General features: G+C 48.7%; 1 protein-coding gene across 5 annotated transcripts in view; it reads right to left on the reverse strand.

Moving 5' to 3' along the window:
• Positions 1 to 1,137: 1,137 nt before the first annotated feature.
• The window catches only part of HMGCS1 (3-hydroxy-3-methylglutaryl-CoA synthase 1), a 105,974-nt gene continuing 81,934 nt past the window's right edge, over positions 1,138 to 25,177 (reverse strand). For all 5 annotated transcript variants that reach the window (XM_030193096.1, XM_030193099.1, XM_030193095.1 and 2 more), the window contains exons 9-10: positions 10,179 to 10,342; positions 1,138 to 2,011 (exon numbers count right to left, since the gene is read on the reverse strand). In XM_030193096.1, coding sequence (XP_030048956.1) covers positions 1,925 to 2,011; positions 10,179 to 10,342 — 251 coding nt within the window. In that variant the 3' untranslated portion in view covers positions 1,138 to 1,924. The remainder of the gene's footprint in view (positions 2,012 to 10,178; positions 10,343 to 25,177) is intronic.

Here is a 25,177-nt window from a genome sequence, read left to right on the forward strand (position 1 = left end):
GGCGACCCAGAGCTCTCGGTGCCGACACGGGGAGGAGACCGGTGTCGATGCTTCTTCGATTTCTTCCGAAGCATGTCACCGGAGCTCCCCGGCACCGACGAGGAGGACGTCGAATCCACCCGTCGCTTCCTCGGGGCCGAGACTGAAGAAGGTCGATCTCGGGGGGGCTGTACCGCAGGAGCCCTCAGGGTAGGCGGAGACCCACCCGAGGGCTCACCGCCACCAGCAGGGGAATGGACAGCCCTCACCTGCACTCCACCCGATGCACCACCGTCCGACGACATCAGCAGACGAGGTCCTGGTACCACCGACGTCGATGCAGCTATCCGATGTCTCGGCGCCGATGCAGAGGCCCGATGCCTCGATGCACTCGATGCAGGGGCGGCCGAGGAAGATGGTCTGGACGCTGACGACGTCGATGCACTCGAAGATCCCGGTGCCGATGCCGACGAAGAGCCCGAGAACAACACGTTCCACTGGGCTAGTCTCGCTACCTGAGTCCGCCTTTGAAGCAGGGAACACAGACTGCAGTTCTGAGGGCGGTGCTCGGCCCCCAGACACTGAAGACACGACGAGTGTCGATCAGTGAGCGAGATAACCCGGGCGCACTGGGTGCACTTCTTGAAGCCGCTGGAAGGCTTCGATGTCATGGGCGGAAAAATCACGCCGGCGAAATCAAAAGCCGAAATGGCGAAATTCGAAGCACCAAATTTAGAGGGAGAAAAAATCTCGACCGAGGCCGAAAAAAGGCCTACCCCGACGACGAAAGAAAACTTACCGGGGCAAAAAAGCTGGAAGTACGGGGAGGATTTACACGAAACCCGGCGGGGGGTTTCCGGAGCACTTCCCGACTAGGACAAAGCTTTCCCGAAGGAAAAAAACACGTTCAAACGAATTGGACGCGCGAGGTCGACTTTCCGGGGCTCGACACGGCGAAAACACGACCGTACCGAGTGCGGACAAAAGAAGACTGGCCGGCTCGAGCCGGTTTCGGGCGGGAAGACGGCCGCGCATGCGCGGTGCGCGCGGGCGCGCGAGGGCTAGCAAAGGACTTTGCTAGTGAAGTTTCCGATTGGAGGGGCTGCCGTGGACGTCACCCATCAGTGAGAACAAGCAGCCTGCTTGTCCTCGGAGAAAAAATGCTTTACATTAGTTCAAATTTTCTAAATTTTACAAGGTTTTTGACTTATGCCTTAACCCAGTACCAGTTGCTCTCTTTATACATTCCAACTGGTTATCACTGCCCCATTACACTGTACCCTTCTAGTTTGAACAGGAGTCCTGCAACTATGGTCCTGCCAGTGGGGGGCAGGGTGCTGTTTTACTACCATATTTTCAATAGGAACAGGAAAGCTCTGCAGGGCTCCAAAGAACTTGCTTGCCCCTAGCAACTGAAATAACAATTCTCTCCCCCCCCCCAGCTATGCAGTTGGAGGACTCCCCATAACTTAGAGGGAACAGTGATTACAAGGCTAATGCTCCGTGTAACTCTTCTAGTGTTACAGAACCTTGTGCATTATCACAAGATATCCAACACCTACAGTCTTGGTTTAACTAAAAATGCAACCGAGAAAAATTTACAAATTAGAAAAAAAGTCTTATAAAATTACAAACAAAAATATAGAACCATGTGTGTGTGTGTGTTTGTAACAGTTATATTTGAATATAATTTTTTGGGCTCACAAAACCCTTACTGACACAAGCAGTGAAACTAAAGTCTGTTGAACTATAAAAAAAAAAAAATTACAATTAATGTTTAGCATTATGAAATGTGTTGGCTTGGTTGCAAAACAAGCAGTATTCAATTAAGATCTTTTCATGAATATTTCAATATAACAGGTTTTGATTAAGTTAAAACAAAACAAGAGGTTATCATTGATCTCCTTTTCTCATTTCATTTGTTCTACACCTCACAGAGGTAATTTTAATGTTCTCCATTACTAATGGAATGTGCTTCTGATCCAGCTGTAGTAGGGATTCTTGGAACTTTCTTAGCAGGGCTCAGGATAGGCTGGGGGAGGGGAAGAAAAACACATATTAACTCATTTCAAACCACTTGCTTATCTTTTTATATTTTTCTTCAGAAGTTGGAGATTTTAACAGATGATAAAAGGAATATAAAAATAGGTTACATTGGTTAAACCAAGTATTTTCTGCATATCCATTCTCCCAACCACTCCTCCCTGAATAAGTATGCTAGCTTACAATAGCTGTGAAAAAAGATCATATTTCAAAAGCTAGAGTGCACATTAAAAAAAATCAGCAAGACATTTAATTATTTAGCTTATGCAGGCAGATTAAAAACCATATCCACGCATACTAAATAGTGCACATTTTGCCTAGTGTTACTTACCCTGGATTTTATATATGGTGCACAAATTTGCACACACTGTCAAGATTTGCATGCAAATTAATTGGTTAATAAGCTCTTAACAATACTTAGGTGCCAACAACCAATTGATGTTAATTGGCACTCAAAATTTTAACACAAATCTGTCTGCACACTATTCTATAAGGCACCTAACTCCCATACTGCTTATCCCAAAGAGGGCATGACCATGGACGGGGCATGGGCATGTCAGGGGCATTCTGAAAAGCAAAGTTACTCACCAACAGCAAGTGTTCTCCAAGTACAGCAGGCCAAGTATTCTCACAACTAGGCGACGTCATCCGATAGAGCCCAGTGCGGATGCTGACTAGCGAGATTATTATAGAACTTATATTATAGAACTTTCCAGAAGCATCCCACTGCATACGCATTCCTGGCCTTCCCGCCAGATGCATGAGCACAGGTCCCCTCAGTCCTATAAGATAGCTAAAGAATACAACTCCAAGGGGAGGTGGGAGGGAATGTGAGAATACTTGGCCTGCTGTCCTCAGAGAACACCTGCTAAGGGTGAGTAACTTTGTTTTCTTTGAGGATAAGTAGGCCAGTTGGATTCTAGACACCGACCAAATTCTTCAGGACTGCCTGACTGAACAGCTGTCACATCAGGTATCCTGCTCAAGGCACTAATGAGATGTGAATGAGTGGACAGATCACCACGTTGCAGCTTTGCAAATCTCATCTATGGAGGCTGACCTTAAGTGGGATACCAACGTAGCCAGGACTCTGACATTGTGAGGGTTGACATGACCTTCTAGAGTCAGCTAATCTGCTAGCCAATTAGAAATTGTGCATTTACAGATGGCTATCCCCCATCTGGTTTGGGTCAAAAGAAACAAAAAGCTGGGTGGACCTATCTATGGGCTTTAGTCCACTCCAGCTAGAAGGATAAAGCTTGCTAGCACTCTAAGGTATGCAGTACACTCTTGCCAGGATGGGCATGTAATTTTGGGAAAAATGTTGGCAGAACAATTCACTGATTAAGATGAAACTCTGACATTACCTTAAGAAGGAACTTAGGGTATGTGCCGAGAATTACTCTATTGTGGTAAGACTTAGTGTAAGGTGGATCAGATACTAGGGCCTGAAGCTCAGTGATTCTAACAGCTGTAGTGACTGCCACCAAAAACACAACTTTCTAGGTCAAATACTTCAGATGACAGGAATCAAGAGGCTAAAAAGGAGCTTTCATCAACTGGGTGAGAACAATGTTCGGATCCCATAACACAGTTGGAGGTTTGACCGGGGGCTTTGTCAGTAGCAAACCTCTCATGAAGCAAACAACTAGAGGCTGCACAGAGATGGGCTTACCTCCCAAACAGTGATAAGCACCAATTGCATTTAGATGAACCCTTACAGAGTTGGTTTTCAAATCAGACTAAGAGTGGTGCAGGAGGTAGTCAAGCAGTTTTTGTGTAGGGCAAGTGAGGGGATGAAAACCTCCTCCACTTAAAAAGAGTAACATCTCTTAATAGAGTCTTTCCTGGAAGTCAGCAGAATGCACGAGACACCCTCTGGCAAATCTAAGGATTGGAATTCTACGCTCTCAACATCTAAGCCGTGAGGGCCAGTAATTAGAGGATGGGATGCAGAAGGGTTCCCTCGTTTAAATGACAAAGGTTGGAAAATATTCCAATCTCCATGGTTCTTCGAAGGACAACTCCAGAAGAGAAGGAAACCACATCTGCCTTGGCCAATAAGGGGTGATTAGGATCATAGTTATCCGGTCTTGCTTGTCTTTCAGCCAAGTCTTCTCTCTGAGAGGTATTGGAGGATACATATATAGAAGACCCTTCCCCCAGTGTACATAAGTACCGCCATACTGGGAAAAGACCAAGGGTCCATCAAGCCCAGCATCCTGTCTCAGACAGCGACCAATCCAGGCTTCAAGAACCCGGCACCCCCCCCTCCCAAAAAAAAAAAAAAAAAAAAAAAAAATTAATAATATTCAATGGACTTTTTCCTCAGGAAACTGTCCAAACCCCCTTTAAATTCCGTAAGGCCAGCTGCTGTCACTACATTCTCCGGCAATGAGTTCCAGAGCCTAACTACACGCTGAGTAAAGAAAAAACTTTCTCCTGTTTTAAATCTACCATATATATATATTTTTTTTTTTACATTTGTACCCCGTGCTTTCCCACTCATGGCAGGCTCAATGCGGCTTACATGGGGCAATGGAGGGTTAAGTGACTTGCCCAGAGTCACAAGGAGCTGCCTGTGCCTGAAGTGGGAATTGAACTCAGCATCAAAACTTGTGCAAGGGCCATACAGACAGCAGGGCAAGCAGCAAGTGGTTACGCGATAGAGGTTGTGAATGGCGACACCACGCCAGTCACCCCCACGGGCTGAATGCGACCAGATACCAGATGACAAGGCTGCCCGGAATCACCCCTACCTGAGGCCCACAACCGACCAACTTGCACACTTGAATCCAGATGCTGAGATCTCGCGCTTGCCGGACAGAGATGTACCAGAACCCCTGGACATCCATGAATCATGCAAGAGTCCACACAGTGCTCCCTATGCACACCCACCCAACTTGGGTTGGACAACAGTAGGCGATGCCTGCCTCAAGCGAACAAGAAAGTCAAATGTCAAGGTTCTTCACACCAATGTCCTAGACAGCGGGCGCTCTTCCTTGTTTGAGCCATGGACCAACCACTTAACCACCAAAGAAGCTCCCGCCCAGAACAGAGCATTGTCCCAACGCTCTACAAAACAGTCTCTCCAGCAGACCTAGGAGAGTAAGGGATCTACCGTATTCTAGCTTCATCTTGTGTCCCCTGGTTTTGTTGTTGTTTGAAAGTGTAAACAAACGCTTCACATCTGTCTGCTCTAATCCGCTCATTATCTTGTAGGCTTGAGCGGATTAGAGCACACAGATGTGAAGCGTTTGTTTACACTTTCAAACAACAAAATGTAGGTGAAAGACATATGATGCTAGTCTGCAGTGTGATCTGAGCCTGGAGCAGAACTGGGGGACCCTGTTGTTGAGATGAGTGGCAAAAAGATCCACCGAGGGCGTATCCCACTCTTGGAAGTAATTGTGGTCTATGCCCATGTTGAGAAACCACTTGTGCGGTTGCAAAACTCTGCTCAGTCTGTCTGCCAGGCAATTGTCCTTTCCTGGTAGTATGTGGCTCGGAAGACCATTCCGTAAAGGAGGGACTACTGCCATATCCCCACTGCTTCCTGACAAGGGGTAGTATCCTGTACGCCCCTGCTTGTTTACATGGAACATTGCAACATGGTTGCCTGTTTGAATGAGAATAATTTGGTTCTGTAGCTAATCTCTGAAAGCTTTTAGAGAATTCCAAATGGCCTTCAGCTCAGAGGTTGATATTGAGATTTGTTTCTTCAGCAGACTGAGTCACTTTGATGTGAAGCTCATCTACATGAGCTCCCCATCTCAGGTTTGACACATCTTTTGTTAGCACCTTCTAAGGTGGAGGAATTTGGAATGGTAGTCCCACAGTCAAATTTGTTCGAATTTTCCACCAGAGAAAGGCACGAGTCAATTCTAATGGAATTTGGATTACATCTGCTAGATTCTCAGCCGCCTGAGACCACTGGGAAACTAGGGTCCACTGGGCCTCTCCGAAGTGGAGACATGCCATAAGAGTGACATGTACTGTTTAGGCCATGTGGACCATTAATATCAGCATTTACCGAGCTGTGACCTGTGAGGTCAAGGTCTCTGCTCTTGCTTGTGGGAGAAAAGCCTGAGTCTGCAAAGTATCCACCAGGGCTCTTATGTACTCCAATCATTGGACCGAAGAGGGTAGTTTATGATGATCCCTAGTAACAGGTGCACCGTCAGTCCCTCCTGTGATGTGCTCGTGACCAGCTGCATCTACCACTAGACATTTGGTGAATAATACCCTTGGAGTTGATGCAAGGCCAAAAGGCGATACTGGTAGTGGTGTTTCCCTATTCGGAATCAGAGATTTCCTGACATTGGGAAGTATCGAATTGTGGATATAGGCATCCTTTAAGTCCAGAGAGCATAGCTAATCTTTTTCCTCAATTAGGGGAAGAAGGGTGGCAGGGAAATCATCCTGAACTTTTGACCAGGAATTTGCTCAGGGCCCTTAGGTCTAGAATGGGATGAAATCCTCATATCTTTTTGGGCACAAGAAGTACCTAGAATAGAATCCCTTCCCTTCTTCCCTTGGTGGCAGCGGTTTGACCGCTTTGACCTGTAGAAGAGCAAATATTTCCTCTACAAGTACCTGCTTGTGCCCAGAACTGATGAATGATGTTCTCGGTGACAATTTGGTAACCTACTACTACTACTTAACATTTCTAAAGCGCTACTAGGGTTATGCAGCGCTGTACAATTTAACAAAGGAGGACAGTCCCTGCTCAAAGGAGCTTACAATCTAAAGGACAAAATATGCAGTCAATCAAATTGGGGCAGTCTAGATTTCCTGAATAGAGGTATAATGGTTAGGTGCCGAAAGCGACATTGAAGAGGTGGGCTTTGAGCAAGGATTTGAAGTTGGGCAGGGAGAGGGCTTGGCGTATGGGCTCAGGAAGTTTATTCCAGGCATAAGGTGAGGCGAGGCAGAAAGGGCGGAGCCTGGAGTTGGCGGTGGTGGAGAAGGGTACTGATAGGAGGGATTTGTCCTGTGAGCGGAGGTTTCGGGTAGCAGCGTAAGGGGAGATGAGGGTAGAGGGGTAATGAGGGGCTGCAGATTGAGTGCATTTACTATTTGAAAAACCAAACCCCACCAGTCGGAGATTACAAGAGGCCACCTGTGTTGGAAAAAAAGTTTAGCCTCCCCCTTAGTAGTAGGCCACCTGGGATGGCTATGCGCTCCTTCAGCCAGTCAAAAGCTCATCCCTTGCTTTGACTGGGAAGCCAGCAGGGATTGGCAAGGCCGAGAACGCTAGGCCTGGGGGTTCTGGGCAGAGTAGGAAGGAGGCAGAAATATAGATCTTTGAGAGTAGTAAGGTTGCCGCCTAGGCCCACTTGAAAACCTCAGTGATGAAGAGGTTGCAGCTGGAGGGTGCTAGTTTAGGGTTTGGATGGTATCAGTATGTTTCTTTATGAAGCCAGCAACCTTCTCCACCTTATTCCCAAAAAGATTGTCTCCTCGGTAAGGCACATCCACCAATCTCTCCTGAACCACTGGTTCTAGGTCTGAAACATGCAGCCATGAGAGTCTGCTCATCCCCACACCCATGGCAGAGTCTGGACGCAATGTCAGAAGACTCGTACTTGCCCCTAGAGAGATACTTCCTACTTTCCAGCTGTTTACTTGCGAAGCTCTGCGGCCTGCTCCTATGGGAGAGAATCTGCGAGACTGAGTGTACCGCGTAGCAAAGACTGCAAGAAAAGGATCATATAGAACTGGTCGGACTGGATGGAGGCAACGAGCATCAAGGCCTGAAAAGCTTTCCTTCCAAATGAGTCTAGTGTCCAAGCCTCTCTACCTGGGGGAGCCGAGGAATGAGTTCTGGGGCTCCTAGCTCATTTGAGGGCAGATTTGACAACCACAGAGTGGAGAGGCAGTTAAGCCCTTTCGAATCCAGGAGCCTTCCACCTTGTTAGCTGCAACCTGCACTGAGAGGGGAGATTCCCAGTTCTTCGTCAGTACATCTTTAAGGATAGAGTGCAGTGGTACTGTGACCCATTTCCTTAGGAGGTGACTCATAGTCCACAACAGATGCATCTTTGCCTTGGGCTCGTCCTCTATCTCCAACTTAAATGGGATGGCAGAAGCCATCTCCTGGACAAAACCAGTGAAAGAGACCTTCAGATTTAGTCTCTTGAGGTGGGGAGGGATCAGAAGGTACCCCATAGACTCCTCCTCATGAGGGTCCTTCTTCTGAATCCCATGAGCGGTCCCATTCATTCAGACTCCTCACTGTACATTGATTGTACCAAGTGAGTCTGTGCCTGCCTCAGCTTAGTGGATCTACATCCATGCCCCGATGAGTACCAAAGTACAGCTCTACCCTCAGACTTCAGGGAAGCTTTCTCTCCTGATGCTGAGAGTGGTACTGCTTGTGTTGATGACGACACCCTTTGAGGCTCTGGCGTTGAGGATCTCTCCATAGGCAGGGATAGAGCCTCAGGAAGAATCTGGGGCTGATCTACAGTTGGCGCAAGCACCCTCAATGTCTGAGTGGATTGTAATTGCAGCATCTGTGTCAGCTCAGCAAAGGCAGCGGAGCCAGAAGAGAGGTAGCCCGAGAAAGCATCAGTGCCAAACTAAAAGCAGGACCTAGTTACCCGGAGCCTTGCAGACCAGCACGTCTTCCAAAGAGGGGGAGCACTCCTCCCGGTGCCAGCTCTTCTTGTGTACCAGCACTGCCGATGCCCTGGAGCTCCCAGCACCTTGTATAGATGAAAACAGATGCTTATGCTTCTTGGGCTTCCCCCGATGTGCAGCACTGTAATCCTTCGGTACCGACAAGGATGACTTTGAACCCGTAAGTGCCCTCTGTGTTGGATCCGATGTTGACCAGTCCCAGGGTCTACTTTTAGTGCCCCATGTTGAGAGAGATAGAGACCTTCTCGATGCTGCTGTACTCTTCTCTTAGCGGCCATCAAGGTCGATGCTTCCGGTGCCAATATACCAGCCTTTGAGGAGAAATGTTTCTCCTGTTAAACCTGCTGTGCCATCTGTGTCCTCAACTGCATTTGCAAAGAGTTAGGCGCATGGTCAAGCCAAGGACCCGATGCACTAATAGCGTAGATCCATCTTGGAAATCACCCAATTACATTTGGCATACCTTCTGAAGCCAATGGGGGGGCTGTCTTCTTGGACATCAAGAAAAGAATCGCAGCCAAATTAAACTCCTCATTTTTGAACAGTAAAAAAGGGGCACTGTTCAAATCAAGGTCGGTGCTCTGGCCTAGCAATTCACAAAAAAGAAAAGAAACTTCAACAGTTGAAAACACTACAAAAAAAAACAGGGAAATAAATAAATTTAGAAGTAAGGGGGAAACAACAGAAAGGGACAAACATACCTGCAAGGGAAGGCAATATAGATTAGAGAAAATTTTGCACCGAGACGAGAATACAATGATGTGTCCTCCCTGCTCTGAGGAAACATGAAGACCGAGGGACCTGTTTCAAGCTTAAAAACAGTAGCACCAATTATTAAGACTTCAGCCTTAGATACAAACTGTTCATACAGCTTTCAAAAATACTAAAGGCCCAATATTCATAGCAATTTAGCCAGGAGAGGCCCACTTATTATTTATCTTTTCCAAGTCTGAGCTTTTCCCTGCCCATGTTGGCTTACAATCTAAGTGCATCTGAAGCAATGGAGGATGAGGTGACTTGCCCAAGGTCCTGAAGTGTCACTAGGAGAAGTGAGATTTGAACACTGGCTTCCCTGGTTCTCAGCCCAATGCTCTGACCACTAGGCTACACCTCCACTCCGTATTTATGCAGTTCTGGCAATTTACATATTTGAGGCCAATCTGAATATATTTCATTTTTGCTAACTTTATAGAAGTCCAAATAGTAATTCTATAATTGAAACCCAAACAATAGAAACATTCCTCTTCAGATTCATCTCATAAGTAGGAGAAAGATGGTGACATGGGTAAAGAAGGTAATCTGATAAGGTCACTTATCACCAACTCTGTTTGGACGTACACCTCTTATTTAAAAATTCTCTCCTAAAACTTCAAGTTTTATCTAAAAACATTTCATTGTTAAGAATCGTCTGCACACTTCATAAACTTGTTCAGCCTTAATAGCCTGCCTATGACCACGCTTTGGAGAAGGCATGCTTTAACTATGATCAGTTAAGATTTCTATTTTATTACTTCATTAATGGTGCTTGAATTGACAGCATCTATGCTGGCTTCCAAAGGTCTGTCCTCCAGCAGGGAGCGATGAGCATACTGCCGCCTGTGCTTCTCATCCACCCGCACCAGGTACCACGTGCCAGGAAAGAGATCATCCACTGAACCTTGAGGAATATAATTAGCTGCAAAACCAAACAGAATAAAGGAATAAAAAAACATAAGGATGCTGTCCAATACAGAAGAAATAAAAAAGGGAAAATCGTTTTCTAGTACTAGTCTTCATCCTGTTTTTCCTTTCCCACATCTAGACTAGCATACAATAACAAAGATAAAGCAAATGTGTAGAGCAGTAAACGGAGAGCCAAGAACGCCAGGGTTCTCGCATCAACTCTTCTTGTAACCTAGGGTAATTCACTCTGTCCTCTATTAACCCACACACCAATTTAGATTGTTACTTGTCTTGGGCAGGGAGCTACTTATTCTACCCCACACATAACCTGGTTTGAGCTCGTATTTGGAAAGGCGTGTAATAAAATCTAAATCAAACTCCAATCAAAGACTCCCACTTCCTAGCATAAGAATTGTGCCATACTGAGTTAGACCAAAGATCCATCAAGCCTAGTATCCTGTTCACAACAGTAACCATCCAAGTCATAGCAACCCAGCAGGATTCTAAAGAACAGATCTAATTCTCCCCACTCAATCATGGACAAGCAGTGGCTTTCCTAAGTTTACATAGCTGATAATGGATTTATGGACTTCTCTAGGAATAAGGTTACTCACTTGTAGCAGATGTTCTCTCAGGACAGCAGGTCAAATCTCACATGTGGGTGATGTCATTTAATGGAGCCCGGTATAGACACGGCTAGAAAATTCTTAAACTTGCTAGTCAGTGTCCCACCATGTATGCGCTGGTGCCTTCGCACCCGACACACTAGCTCAGGTCCCTCTGTCACTGTACAAAGCTAAAGCGAATGCTACATACCTGTAGAAGGTATTCTCCGAGGACAGCAGGCTGATTGTTCTCACTGATGGGTGACGTCCACGGCAGCCCCTCCAATCGGAATCCTTACTAGCAAAGTCCTTTGCTAGTCCTCGCGCATGCGCGGCCGTCTTCCCGCCCGAAACCGGCTCGAGCCGGCCAGTCCAGTATGTAGCAAGACAATACAAGGGAAGACACAACTCCAAAGGGGAGGCGGGCGGGTTTGTGAGAACAATCAGCCTGCTGTCCTCGGAGAATACCTTCTACAGGTATGTAGCATTCGCTTTCTCCGAGGACAAGCAGGCTGCTTGTTCTCACTGATGGGGTATCCCTAGCCCCCAGGCTCACTCAAAACAACAACCATGGTCAATTGGGCCTCGCAACGGCGAGGACATAACTGAGATTGACCTAAAAAATTTACCAACTAACTGAGAGTGCAGCCTGGAACAGAACAAACAGGGCCCTCGGGGGGTGGAGTTGGATCCTAAAGCCCAAACAGGTTCTGAAGATCTGACTGCCCGAACCGACTGTCGCGTCGGGTATCCTGCTGCAGGCAGTAATGAGATGTGAATGTGTGGACAGATGACCACGTCGCAGCTTTGCAAATTTCTTCAATGGAGGCTGACTTCAAGTGGGCTACCGACGCAGCCATGGCTCTAACATTATGAGCTGTGACATGACCCTCAAGAGCCAGCCCCGCCTGGGCGTAAGTGAAGGAAATGCAATCTGCTAGCCAATTGGATATGGTGCGTTTCCCTACAGCCACTCCCCTCCTATTGGGATCAAAAGAAACAAACAATTGGGCGGACTGTCTGTTGGGCTGTGTCCGCTCCAGGTAGAAGGCCAATGCTCTCTTGCAGTCCAATGTGTGCAGCTGACGTTCAGCAGGGCAGGAATGAGGACGGGGAAAGAATGTTGGCAAGACAATTGACTGGTTCAGATGGAACTCCGACACGACCTTTGGCAAGAACTTAGGGTGAGTGCGGAGGACTACTCTGTTATGATGAAATTTGGTGTAAGGGGCCTGGGCTACCAGGGCCTGAAGCTCACTGACTCTACGAGCTGAAGTAACTGCCACCAAGAAAATGACCTTCCAGGTCAAGTACTTCAGATGGCAGGAATCCAGTGGCTCAAAAGGTTTCATCAGCTGGGTGAGAACGACATTGAGATCCCATGACACTGTAGGAGGCTTGACAGGGGGCTTTGACAAAAGCAAACCTCTCATGAAGCGAACAACTAAAGGCTGTCCTGAGATCGGCTTACCTTCCACATGGTAATGGTATGCACTGATTGCGCTAAGGTGAACTCTTACAGAGTTGGTCTTGAGACCAGACTCAGACAAGTGCAGAAGGTATTCAAGCAGGGTCTGTGTAGGACAAGAGCGAGGAGCTAGGGCCTTGCTGTCACACCAGACGGCAAACCTCCTCCACAGAAAGAAGTAACTCCTCTTAGTGGAATCTTTCCTGGAAGCAAGCAAGACGCGGGAGACACCCTCTGACAGACCCAAAGAGGCAAAGTCTACGCTCTCAACATCCAGGCCGTGAAAGCCAGGGACCGGAGGCTGGGATGCAGAAGAGCCCCTTCGTCCTGCATGATGAGGGCCGGAAAACACTCCAATCTCCACGGTTCTTCGGAGGATAACTCCAGAAGAAGAGGGAACCAGATCTGACGCGGCCAAAAAGGAGCAATCAGAATCATGGTGCCTCGGTCTTGCTTGAGTTTCAACAAAGTCTTCCCCACCAGAGGAATGGGAGGATAAGCATACAGTAGGCCCTCCCCCCAAGTCCAGGAGGAAGGCATCCGATGCTAGTCTGCCGTGGGCCTGAAGCCTGGAACAGAACTGAGGGACTTTGTGGTTCGCTCGAGATGCGAAGAGATCCACCAAGGGGGTGCCCCACGCTTGGAAGATCTGGCGCACCACTCGGGAGTTGAGCGACCACTCGTGAGGTTGCATAATCCTGCTCAGTCTGTCGGCCAGACTGTTGTTTATGCCTGCCAGATATGTGGCTTGGAGCACCATGCCGAGACGGCGAGCCCAGAGCCACATGCTGACGGCTTCCTGACACAGGGGGCGAGATCCGGTGCCCCCCTGCTTGTTGACATAGTACATGGCAACCTGGTTGTCTGTCTGAATTTGGATAATTTGGTGGGACAGCCGATCTCTGAAAGCCTTCAGAGCGTTCCAGATCGCTCGCAACTCCAGGAGATTGATCTGTAGACCGCGTTCCTGGAGGGACCAGCTTCCTTGGGTGTGAAGCCCATCGACATGAGCTCCCCATCCCAGGAGAGACGCATCCGTGGTCAGCACTTTTTGTGGCTGAGGAATTTGGAAAGGACGTCCCAGAGTCAGATTGGACCAAATCGTCCACCAATACAGGGATTCGAGAAAACTCATGGACAGGTGGATTACGTCTTCTAGATCCCCAGCAGCCTGAAACCACTGGGAAGCTAGGGTCCATTGAGCAGATCTCATGTGAAGGCGGGCCATGGGAGTCACATGAACTGTGGAGGCCATGTGGCCCAGCAATCTCAACATCTGCCGAGCTGTGATCTGCTGGGACGCTCGCACCCGCGAGACGAGGGACAACAAGTTGTTGGCTCTCGCCTCTGGGAGATAGGTGCAAGCCGTCCGAGAATCCAGCAGAGCTCCTATGAATTCGAGTCTCTGTGATGGGAGAAGATGGGACTTTGGGTAATTTATCACAAACCCCAGTAGCTCCAGGAGGCGAATAGTCATCTGCATGGACTGCAGGGCTCCTGCCTCGGACGTGTTCTTCACCAGCCAATCGTCGAGATATGGGAACACGTGTACCCCCAGCCTGCGATGTGCCGCTGCTACTACAGCCAGGCACTTTGTGAACACCCTGGGCGCAGAGGCGAGCCCAAAGGGTAGCACACAGTACTGGAAGTGACGTGTGCCCAGCTGAAATCGCAGATACTGTCTGTGAGCTGGCAGTATCGGGATGTGTGTGTAGGCATCCTTCAAGTCCAGAGAGCATAGCCAATCGTTTTCCTGAATCATGGGAAGTAGGGTGCCCAGGGAAAGCATCCTGAACTTTTCTTTGACCAGATATTTGTTCAGGGCCCTTAGGTCTAGGATGGGACGTATCCCCCCTGTTTTCTTTTCCACAAGGAAGTACCTGGAATAGAATCCCAGCCATTCTTGCCCGGATGGCACGGGCTCGACCGCATTGGCGCTGAGAAGGGCGGAGAGTTCCTCTGCAAGTACCTGCTTGTGTTGGAAGCTGTAAGACTGAGCTCCCGGTGGACAATTTGGAGGTTTTGAGACCAAATTGAGGGTGTATCCTTGCTGGACTATTTGCAGAACCCACTGATCGGAGGTTATGAGAGGCCACCTTTGGTGAAAAGCTTTCAACCTCCCCCCGACCGGCAGGTCGCCCGGCACTGACACTTGGATGTCGGCTATGCTCTGCTGGAGCCAGTCAAAAGCTCGCCCCTTGCTTTTGCTGGGGAGCCGCAGGGCCTTGCTGAGGCGCACGCTGCTGACGAGAGCGAGCGCGCTGGGGCTTAGCCTGGGCCGCAGGCTGTCGAGAAGGAGGATTGTACCTACGCTTGCCAGAAGAGTAGGGAACAGTCCTCCTTCCCCCAAAAAATCTTCTACCTGTAGAGGTAGATGCTGAAGGCTGCCGGCGGGAGAACTTGTCGAATGCGGTATCCCGCTGGTGGAGATGCTCTACCACCTGCTCGACCTTCTCTCCAAAAATATTGTCCGCACGGCAAGGCGAGTCCGCAATCCGCTGCTGGAGTCTATTCTCCAGGTCGGAGGCACGCAGCCATGAGAGCCTGCGCATCACCACACCTTGAGCAGCGGCCCTGGACGCAACATCAAAGGTGTCATACACCCCTCTGGCCAGGAATTTTCTGCACGCCTTCAGCTGCCTGACCACCTCCTGAAAAGGCTTGGCTTGCTCAGGGGGGAGAGCATCAACCAAGCCCGCCAACTGCCGCACATTGTTCCGCATGTGTATGCTCGTGTAGAGCTGGTAAGACTGGATTTTGGCCACGAGCATAGAGGAATGGTAGGCCTTCCTCCCAAAGGAGTCTAAGGTTCTAGAGTCTTTGCCCGGGGGCGCCGAAGCATGCTCCCTAGAACTCTTAGCCTTCTTTAGGGCCAGATCCACAACTCCAGAGTCGTGAGGCAACTGAGTGCGCATCAGCTCTGGGTCCCCATGGATCCGGTACTGGGACTCGATCTTCTTGGGGATGTGGGGATTACTTAGTGGCTTGGTCCAGTTCGCAAGCAATGTCTTTTTCAGGACATGGTGCAAGGGAACAGTGGACGCTTCCTTAGGTGGAGAAGGGTAGTCCAGGAGCTCAAACATTTCAGCCCTGGGCTCGTCCTCCACAACCACCGGGAAGGGGATAGCTGTAGACATCTCCCGGACAAAGGAAGCAAAAGACAGACTCTCGGGAGGAGAAAGCTGTCTCTCAGGAGAGGGAGTGGGATCGGAAGGAAGACCCTCAGACTCCTCGTCAGAGAAATATCTGTGGTCTTCTTCCTCTTCCCACGAGGCCTCACCCTCGGTGTCAGACACAAGTTCACGGACCTGTGTCTGCAACCTCGCCCGGCTCGACTCCGTGGAGCCACGTCCACGATGGGGGCGTCGAGAGGTAGACTCCCTCGCCCGCATCGGCGAAGCTCCCTCCGCCGACGTAGTCGGGGAGCCCTCCTGGGAGGTGGCCGCAGTCGGCACCGCACGCGGTACCGACGTCGGGGACCTCACCCCGGGCGATGGGCCAGCCGGCGCCACGCTCGACGGTACCGGAGGCGCAAGCACCGCCGGTACCGGAGGGGTAGGGCGCAACAGCTCTCCCAGAATCTCTGGGAGAACGGCCCGGAGGCTCTCGTTCAGAGCGGCTGCAGAGAAAGGCATGGAGGTCGATGCAGGCGTCGACGTCAGAACCTGTTCCGGGCGTGGAGGCTGTTCCGGGCTGTCCAGAGTGGAGCGCATCGACACCTCCTGAACAGAGGGTGAGCGGTCCTCTCGGTGCCGATGCCTGCTGGGTGCCGACTCCCTCGGCGACCCAGAGCTCTCGGTGCCGACGCGGGGAGGAGACCGGTGTCGATGCTTCTTCGACTTCTTTCGAAGCATGTCACCGGAGCTCCCCGGCACCGACGAGGAGGACGTAGAATCCAGCCGTCGCTTCCTCGGGGCCGAGGTCGAAAGAGGTCGATCTCGGGGGGGGGGGGGGGGGCTGTACGCAGGAGCCCTCAGGGTAGGGGGAGACCCACCCGAAGGCTCACCGCCACCAGCAGGGGAATGGACAGCCCTCACCTGCACTCCTGACGATGCACCACCGTCCGACGACATCAGCAGACGAGGTCCCGGTACCACCGACGCCGATGCAGCTATCCGATGTCTCGGCGCCGATGCAGAGGGCCGATGCCTCGATGCGCTCGATGCACTGGCGGCCGAGAATGAAGGTCTGGACGCTGACGACGTCGATGCACTCGATGACCCTGGTGCCGATGCCGACGAAGAGCCCGAGAACAAAACGTTCCACTGGGCCAATCTCGCTACCTGAGTCCGCCTTTGTAACAGGGAACACAGGCTACAATTCTGAGGACGGTGCTCGGCCCCCAGACACTGAAGACACGAAGAGTGTCTATCAGTGAGCGAGATTACCCGGGCGCACTGGGTGCACTTCTTGAAGCCGCTGGAAGGCTTCGATGTCATGGGCGGAAAAATCACGCCGGCGAAATCAAAATCCGAAATGACGAATTTGAGCACCAAAAACTGAGGGAGAAAAATCTCGATCGAGGCCAAAAAGAGGCCTACCCCGACGACGAAAGAAAACTTACCGGGGCAAAGACTGGAAGTACGGGAAGGGGCAAACGAAACCCAAGGGGGTTTGCGGAGCACTTTCCGAATGATTTGAAAACTTTTCCGAAGAAAAAACACGTCGATTTGACAACGGACGCGCGAGGTCGACTCTCCGGGGCTCGACACGGCAAAAAACACAGCCGTACCGAGTGCGGACAAAAGAAGACTGGCCGGCTCGAGCCGGTTTCGGGCGGGAAGACGGCCGCGCATGCGCGGTGCGCGCGGGTGCGCGAGGACTAGCAAAGGACTTTGCTAGTAAGGATTCCGATTGGAGGGGCTGCCGTGGACGTCACCCATCAGTGAGAACAAGCAGCCTGCTTGTCCTCGGAGAAACAACGCAACTCCAAGGGGTGGTGGGAGGATATGCAAGAATACTTGGCCTGCTGTCCTCAAAGAACACCTGCTACAGGTGAGTAACCTTGCTTTCTCCAACGATAAGCAGGCCGTCATATTCTCATATGTGGGAATCCGTATCTACCAGGCTCACCGAAAACAATAATGCTAGGACAGTAGGGACTCAAACGTCAAAGCCTGTACTAGTTGTGGGGGGTGTAGCCTGGAAAAGTCAAAACTGGGCCTAGGGAGGTGGAGTTGGATTCTAGACACCATGCAAATTCTGCAGGAATGTTTGACCGAACCGGCTGTCATGTCAGGTATTCTGCTCACAGCAGTAATGACACGTAAATGTGTGGACAGATTATGTTACAGCTTTGCAAATCTCCTCTACAGAGGATGACCTCAAGTGGGCTACCGACGTAGTCATGGCTCAGACTGTGTAAACCTTGACATGGCCCGCTAGAGTCAGCCCTGCCTGGGCATAAATAAAGGAGATGCAATCTGCCAGCCAATTAGAAATTGTGTGTTTAGCAATGGCTACCCCCCATCCCCTTGGGTCAAAAGAAACAAAAAGCTGGGTGGACTGTCTATGGGCTTTAGCCACTCCAGATAGAAGGCTAAGGCTCACTTGCACTCTAAGGGTATGTATGTAGTATACTCTCGCCAGAATGGGCATCTGGTTTTGGGAAAAATGTTAGCAGGACGACTGACCGATTAAGATGGAACTCCAACACTACCTTAGGAAGGGATTTAGGGTGCATGCGGTCAACTCTCTATTGTGGTAAAATTTAGTGCAAGGTGGGTTAGCTATTAGAGCTTGAAGCTCACTGACACTGCGAGCTGAAGTGATCACCACCTGAAACACAACTTTCCAGGTCAAATACTTCAGATGACAGGAATCAAGTGGCTCAAATGGAGCTTTCATCAGCTGGGTGAGGACAACATTGAGATCCCATTACAGAATTGGAGATCTGACTGGGGGCTTTGTCAATAGCATACCTACCATGAAGTGAACAACTAGAGGCTGTAAAGAGTTGGGCTTTCCTCCTACACAGTGATAAGCACTAATTGCACTTAGATGAACCTTTTATAAAGTTGTTTTTCAAACCAGATTCACAGAGGTGGAAGAAGTATTCAAGCAATTTTTGTGTATGACAGGTGAGGGGATCTAAGGCCTCGCCCTCACACCAGATAGCAAAGCTACTCCACTTAAAAGAGTTACACCTCCTAATGGAGTGCAGGAGACATCTTCTGGCAAGCTTAAGGTTTCAAATTCTATGCTCTCAATATCCAAGCCAGGGATTGGAGGTTGGGATACAGAAGAGACCCCTTGTTCTGCATGATGAGGGTCATAAAAACAGTCCAATCTACACGGATCTTCGGAGGATAACTCCAGAAAAGGAGGGGACCAGATTCCTCTCAGCCAGTAAGGCACAAGTAGGATCATAGTTCCATGGGCCCTCTTGAGTTTCTGCAAAGTCCTCTCTATAAGAGGTATTGGAGAATGCACATACAGAAGACCCTCCCCCCAACGCAAAAAAAAGGCATCCAACACTAGGCTTCCATGTGATCTGAGCATGGAGTAGAACTGGGGAGCTTTGTTGAGATGAGTGGCAAAAGGATCCACCGAGGGGGTGCCCCACTTTCAGAAGATCTTGTGGGCTAGGCCCATATTGAGAAATCACTTGTGTGGTTGCAAAACCCTGCTCAGTCTGTCCACCAGGCAGCTGTCCTTTCCTAGAAGGTATGTGGCTCAGAGGTCCATCCCGTGACGGAGGGCCCACTGCCACATCCTCACTGCCTCCTGACATAAGGGGTAGGATCCCACACCCCCCTCCTTGTTTACATAAAACACTGCAACCATTTGTCCATTTGGATGAGAATAATTAGATTTTGCGGACGATCTCTGAAAGCCTTTAGAGCATTCCAAATGGCTCTCAGCTCAAGGAGATTAATATGAAGGTCTGCTTATTGAGTAGACAGAGTCCCTTGGTGTGAAGCCCATCAATGTGAGTTTCTCAGCCCAGGTTGGATGCATCCATTGTTAGCACCTTTTGAGGAAGTGGAATTTGGAATGGTAGTCCCACAAATTTGTCATAATTGTTCACCAGAGAAGGGCATGAGTCAACCACGGAGGAATCTGGACCACATCGGCTAAGTTCCCAGCCGCCTGAGGCCACTGGGAAGCTAGGGTCCACTGGGCTTCTCTCAACATGCCATGGGAGTGACATACACTGTTGAAGCCATGTGGCCTATTAATCTCGACACTTGCCAAGCTGTGACCTGCTTACAGAAATCACCCAATTGCATTGGGTGTACCTCTGGAAGCTTCTGGGGGTCTTCAGAGACATCAAAAAAGAACTCAATTTTGAACAGAAGGTCTCACAAGGTCCTCTTCAAATTCCTCATTATTCAAAGATCATAAACTGATTATTTTGTGTCATCTGCAATTTATTCATCTTACTGGTTTCTTCCCTTTCCAGATCATTTATAAATGTTAACACACCAGTTGCAGGTCAGATCCTTGGGATAATTTACTATTTTTATCTTGCCATTGCAAGGAATGACCATTCAGACCTACTATTTTCTTTCCTATAGTTAGTTCCCTATCCACAACACACCCTGCATCCTATTCCATCACTTTTAATTTCCCCAGCATTCTTTCATCAGGAACTTTTGTTAAATACTTTTTGAAAAGCCAGAAATAGTGCCATCAAATGACTCATCCTTGTCCACATAATTATCAACCGTCTCCAAAAAACCTAACAGATTTGTAAGACAGGACTTCCCTCTAATTCACATTGGCTCTGTCCCATTAATCTATGTCAATGTCTATCCAGATGGCTAGGTAACAGAAGATAGGGTTCAAGAATACACACACATGAACAGCAAAAGAAAAAAAAGCATAGGCCTTCAAGAGTGGAACAATCGAGAGTCTTTTATTCGTAAAGACCCGACATGGGTCATGTTTCAACGTAAACAACGCCTGCTTCAGGAGTCCCATTATTCAAATGCTCTTGAAAGTAAAAACAAACCGAAGATAAACTCCCTTAAGCAGCTCTAACAGATTTAGATAGATGTTATAAGAACGCCGTAGCAAGTCTATAAAATCAAACCTTCTTCCTCAATGAGAACAAATCCAACATGGATGCTAATATAGCAGCAAGTAAAGCTTCTATAGTGACCACTGTCTTGAAGACCTGTGGCTAGAAATTTTGTTCAGTATGTCTACCATTTTGCCCTGCTCAAACATAAGGCTCACTGGTCTGTAGCTTCCTGATCACCTCTGGAGTCCTTTTTCACACTTGGCATTATGCCACCATCTTCTAATCCTCAATTACTGTGGGTGATTTGAATGAAGTTACAGACTACTATAACATGAACTCTGATGTGCATATCATTCAGTCCTGGTTATTTGTTACTCTTTAATTTGTCAATGTGCTCTATTACACCTTCCTGGTTTCTGATATAGGCACCTCCTGAATATTCTCTTCTGTAAAGGCCAAAGAACTCCATTTTACTGATATGATCTTTTCTTTCCTTAATAAGCAGTTGGCAGGACTACTCTGTCATCTAGTAAGCCAAAGTTCGCCCCCCCCCCCCCCCCATAACTGCCTCACTACCCCATAAACTTCCCTATTCACAAAAAAACTACCCCTCTACATGCATTTTATATATATCTATATATACACACACATACACACAGGGTGAGACAATAAAAAGTAACCCCTTAGAGGTTTTTTTTGCCATTTTCTCAGCAACCGCTTTACACAGAAAAATGTAGGCAGATAAAGACCATATAACCTATCCAATCTGCCGATCCATGCCATCTACTCTCCCTATCATCCCCTTAGAGATCCTATGTACATGTCCCAAGCTCTTTTGAATTCAGATACTGTTTTTGTCTCCACCACTTCCACCAGGAGGCCGTTCCATGAATTCACCACCCTTTCTAAGAAGTATTTCCTCAGGTTACTTCCAAGTCTATCCTTTTTCATCTTCATCCTATGCCCCCTCAATTTCAGAGCTTCCTTTCAGTTGATACTTGTCTCCACGTATTTAAATGTCTCTATCATATCTCTCCTAGTCCACCTTTCTTCCAAAGAATACATGTTGAGATCTTTAAGTCTGTCCCCATACGTTTTATGATGAAAACCCCTGACCATTTTAGAAGCCGCCCTCTGGACCGACTCCATCCTGTTTATATCTTTTTGAAGGTGCAGTCTCCAGAATTGTACAGAATATTCTAAATGAGGTCTCAGAGTCTTATACATGGGCATCGTAACCTCCTCTCTCTTACTGCTCTCCCTATGCATCCAAGCATCCTTCTAGCTTTCACCGTCGCCTTTTCTACCTGTTTGGCCACTGTCACAAAACGCCTAGCGCTTGCCTGGGGTTAACCCTGCGGCCACCTGAAGGGTCTGTCCCTAGCACTGCTCAGGACCACCTGAACCTAGGCACATGCTCTATTACTAGCACCCTCCTAACTGGGTTCCACTTGCTTCTGAGCTAGTCTCCCACTCTCAAGTTATTCCCCGGTGGTTTCTAGGACACTGGGGCCACACTCCAGGGATCCCACAGACCCAAAAAACACAAACCAGGTTTCTTAGTCAGGCCAGGAGAGTAGATCAAACTAATAAGATTTACTGTCACAGAACTTGAACACTGAAAAGAAAAAGGTGAAATCAGAAAACAACAGGTAACTGAATACGGATCAATTATAAAACTATCTAAACATGTGTTTACTACCTGAGTAGTACCTGCGGAATTCAGGAAATATAGCTGCTCACAGGGTCTCAAGTAAAGAGATCTTTCTCTCTCCGCTCCCTGGCTGAGACTAAAAAAAAAAAATCAGTACCTCCTGGCTAGATTTGAACTCCAGGGTGAATCAGAGCCCAGGGCACCAACTTTAAAAGTATCTGGCCAATAGTACTGCAAACTGTCTTTCCATAAGCTTAAATGGGAAACGAGAAAGTCATTTTTCTGCAACCGCTTTAAAACTGAAAACAAGCGCCATCTGCTAGCCAATTAGAATAATTTGTATAAAATTATTTATTACAATTCACAGGCCTGAAAACCCACTATTTCGTCACAGCCACCTTAAGATCATCACATACGATCACACCCAAGTCCGGCTCCTTTTTAGTGCACAACAGTTCTTGGGAAGCTTGCCAGGTGCCCTTGGCCTGGATTGGCCGCTGTTGTGGACAGGATGCTGGGTTCGATGGACCCTTGGTCTTTTCCCATTGTGGCATTACTTATGTACTTATCCCCTGAACTGTACTGTTCCCTCAGGTTTTTGCAGCCCAAATGCATGACCCTGTATTTTTTAGCATTAAATCTAAGCTGAATTTCAACAACAAATTTTATGTATTTAGTCATCATAATTAAATGTTGTTTATTAGCAATACCCAAGTATCTTAAGCTATGTTGATATTAACTGATATTTTAGCCATTTTTGCGCGTTTGAGCTAAAGTTCAGTAAAATAACATAATTCAAACGATACAATTAACAATGTATCAGTAAGTAACTTCAGCTTGATAGAGAATAATGCTCAAAATGTCAACTCTTAGCTTAAACACAGGCCTTCCAGTTGCTTTGCTGTTTCTAAACAGACTTGTCGACTGGTCCCTGTGGCAGGCTATCCAAGATCTTCTGCAGCACATTCTTAAGTTTGGCTCTGGGTGATCTTGTGATAGGTCACAAAAAAACATGTAGGCAGACGAGTTACAAGATCCAACATGGCATACAAAAGCGAATGCTACATACCTGTAGAAGGTATTCTCCGAGGACAGCAGGCTGATTGTTCTCACTGATGGGTGACGTCCACGGCAGCCCCTCCAATCGGAACACTTTCTAGCAAAGTCCTTTGCTAGTCCTCGCGCGCCGATGCGCACTGCGCATGCGTCTTCCCGCCTGAACCGGCTCGTGCCGGCCAGTCTCATATGTAGCAAGACAAAGAGAAGGGAAGACACAACTCCAAAGGGGAGGCGGGCGGGTTTGTGAGAACAATCAGCCTGCTGTCCTCGGAGAATACTTTCTACAGGTATGTAGCATTCGCTTTCTCCGAGGACAAGCAGGCTGCTTGTTCTCACTGATGGGGTATCCCTAGCCCCCAGGCTCACTCAAAACAACAACCATGGTCAATTGGGCCTCGCAACGGCGAGGACATAACTGAGATTGACCTAAAAAATTTACCAACTAACTGAGAGTGCAGCCTGGAACAGAACAAACATGGGCCTAGGGGGGTGGAGTTGGATTCTAAACCCCGAACAGATTCTGAAGCACTGACTGCCCGAACCGACTGTCGCGTCGGGTATCCTGCTGCAGGCAGAAATGAGATGTGAATGTGTGGACAGATGACCACGTCGCAGCTTTGCAAATCTCTTCAATAGTGGCTGACTTCAAGTGGGCTACCGACGCTGCCATGGCTCTAACATTATGAGCCGTGACATGACCCTCAAGAGCCAGCCCTGCCTGGGCGTAAGTGAAGGAAATGCAATCCGCTAGCCAATTGGATATGGTGCGTTTTCCCACAGCCACTCCCCTCCTGTTGGGATCAAAAGAAACAAACAATTGGGCGGACTGTCTGTTGGGCTGTGTCCGCTCCAGATAGAAGGCCAATGCTCTCTTGCAGTCCAATGTGTGCAGCTGACGTTCAGCAGGGCAGGAATGAGGACGGGGAAAGAATGTTGGCAAGACAATTGACTGGTTCAGATGGAACTCCGACACAACCTTTGGCAAGAACTTAGGGTGAGTGCGGAGGACTACTCTGATATGATGAAATTTGGTGTAAGGGGCCTGGGCTACCAGGGCCTGAAGCTCACTGACTCTACGAGCTGAAGTAACTGCCACCAAGAAAATGACCTTCCAGGTCAAGTACTTCAGATGGCAGGAATTCAGTGGCTCAAAAGGAGGTTTCATCAGCTGGGTGAGAAAGACATTGAGATCCCATGACACTGTAGGAGGCTTGACAGGGGGCTTTGACAAAAGCAAACCTCTCATGAAGCGAACAACTAAAGGCTGTCCTGAGATCGGCTTACCTTCCACACGGTAATGGTATGCACTGATTGCACTAAGGTGAACCCTTACAGAGTTGGTCTTGAGACCAGACTCAGACAAGTGCAGAAGGTATTCAAGCAGGGTCTGTGTAGGACAGGAGCGAGGATCTAGGGCCTTGCTGTCACACCAGACGGCAAACCTCCTCCACAGAAAGAAGTAACTCCTCTTAGTGGAATCTTTCCTGGAAGCAAGCAAGATGCGGGAGACACCCTCTGACAGACCCAAAGAGGCAAAGTCTACGCTCTCAACATCCAGGCCGTGAGAGCCAGGGACCGGAGGTTGGGATGCAGAAGCGCCCCTTCGTCCTGCGTGATGAGTGTCGGAAAACACTCCAATCTCCACGGTTCTTCGGAGGACAACTCCAGAAGAAGAGGGAACCAGATCTGACGCGGCCAAAAAGGAGCAATCAGAATCATGGTGCCTCGGTCTTGCTTGAGTTTCAACAAAGTCTTCCCCACCAGAGGTATGGGAGGATAAGCATACAGCAGCCCCTCCCCCCAGTCCAGGAGGAAGGCATCCGATGCCAGTCTGCCGTGGGCCTGAAGCCTGGAACAGAACTGAGGGACTTTGTGGTTGGCTCGAGATGCGAAGAGATCTACCAAGGGGGTGCCCCACACCTGGAAGATCTGTCGTACTACACGGGAATTGAGCGACCACTCGTGAGGTTGCATAATCCTGCTCAACCTGTCGGCCAGACTGTTGTTTACGCCTGCCAGATATGTGGCTTGGAGCACCATGCCGTGACGGCGAGCCCAGAGCCACATGCTGACGGCTTCCTGACACAGGGGGC

The sequence above is a fragment of the Microcaecilia unicolor genome, chromosome 2 (assembly GCF_901765095.1).
Source record: "Microcaecilia unicolor chromosome 2, aMicUni1.1, whole genome shotgun sequence".
Taxonomy (NCBI): domain Eukaryota; kingdom Metazoa; phylum Chordata; class Amphibia; order Gymnophiona; family Siphonopidae; genus Microcaecilia; species Microcaecilia unicolor.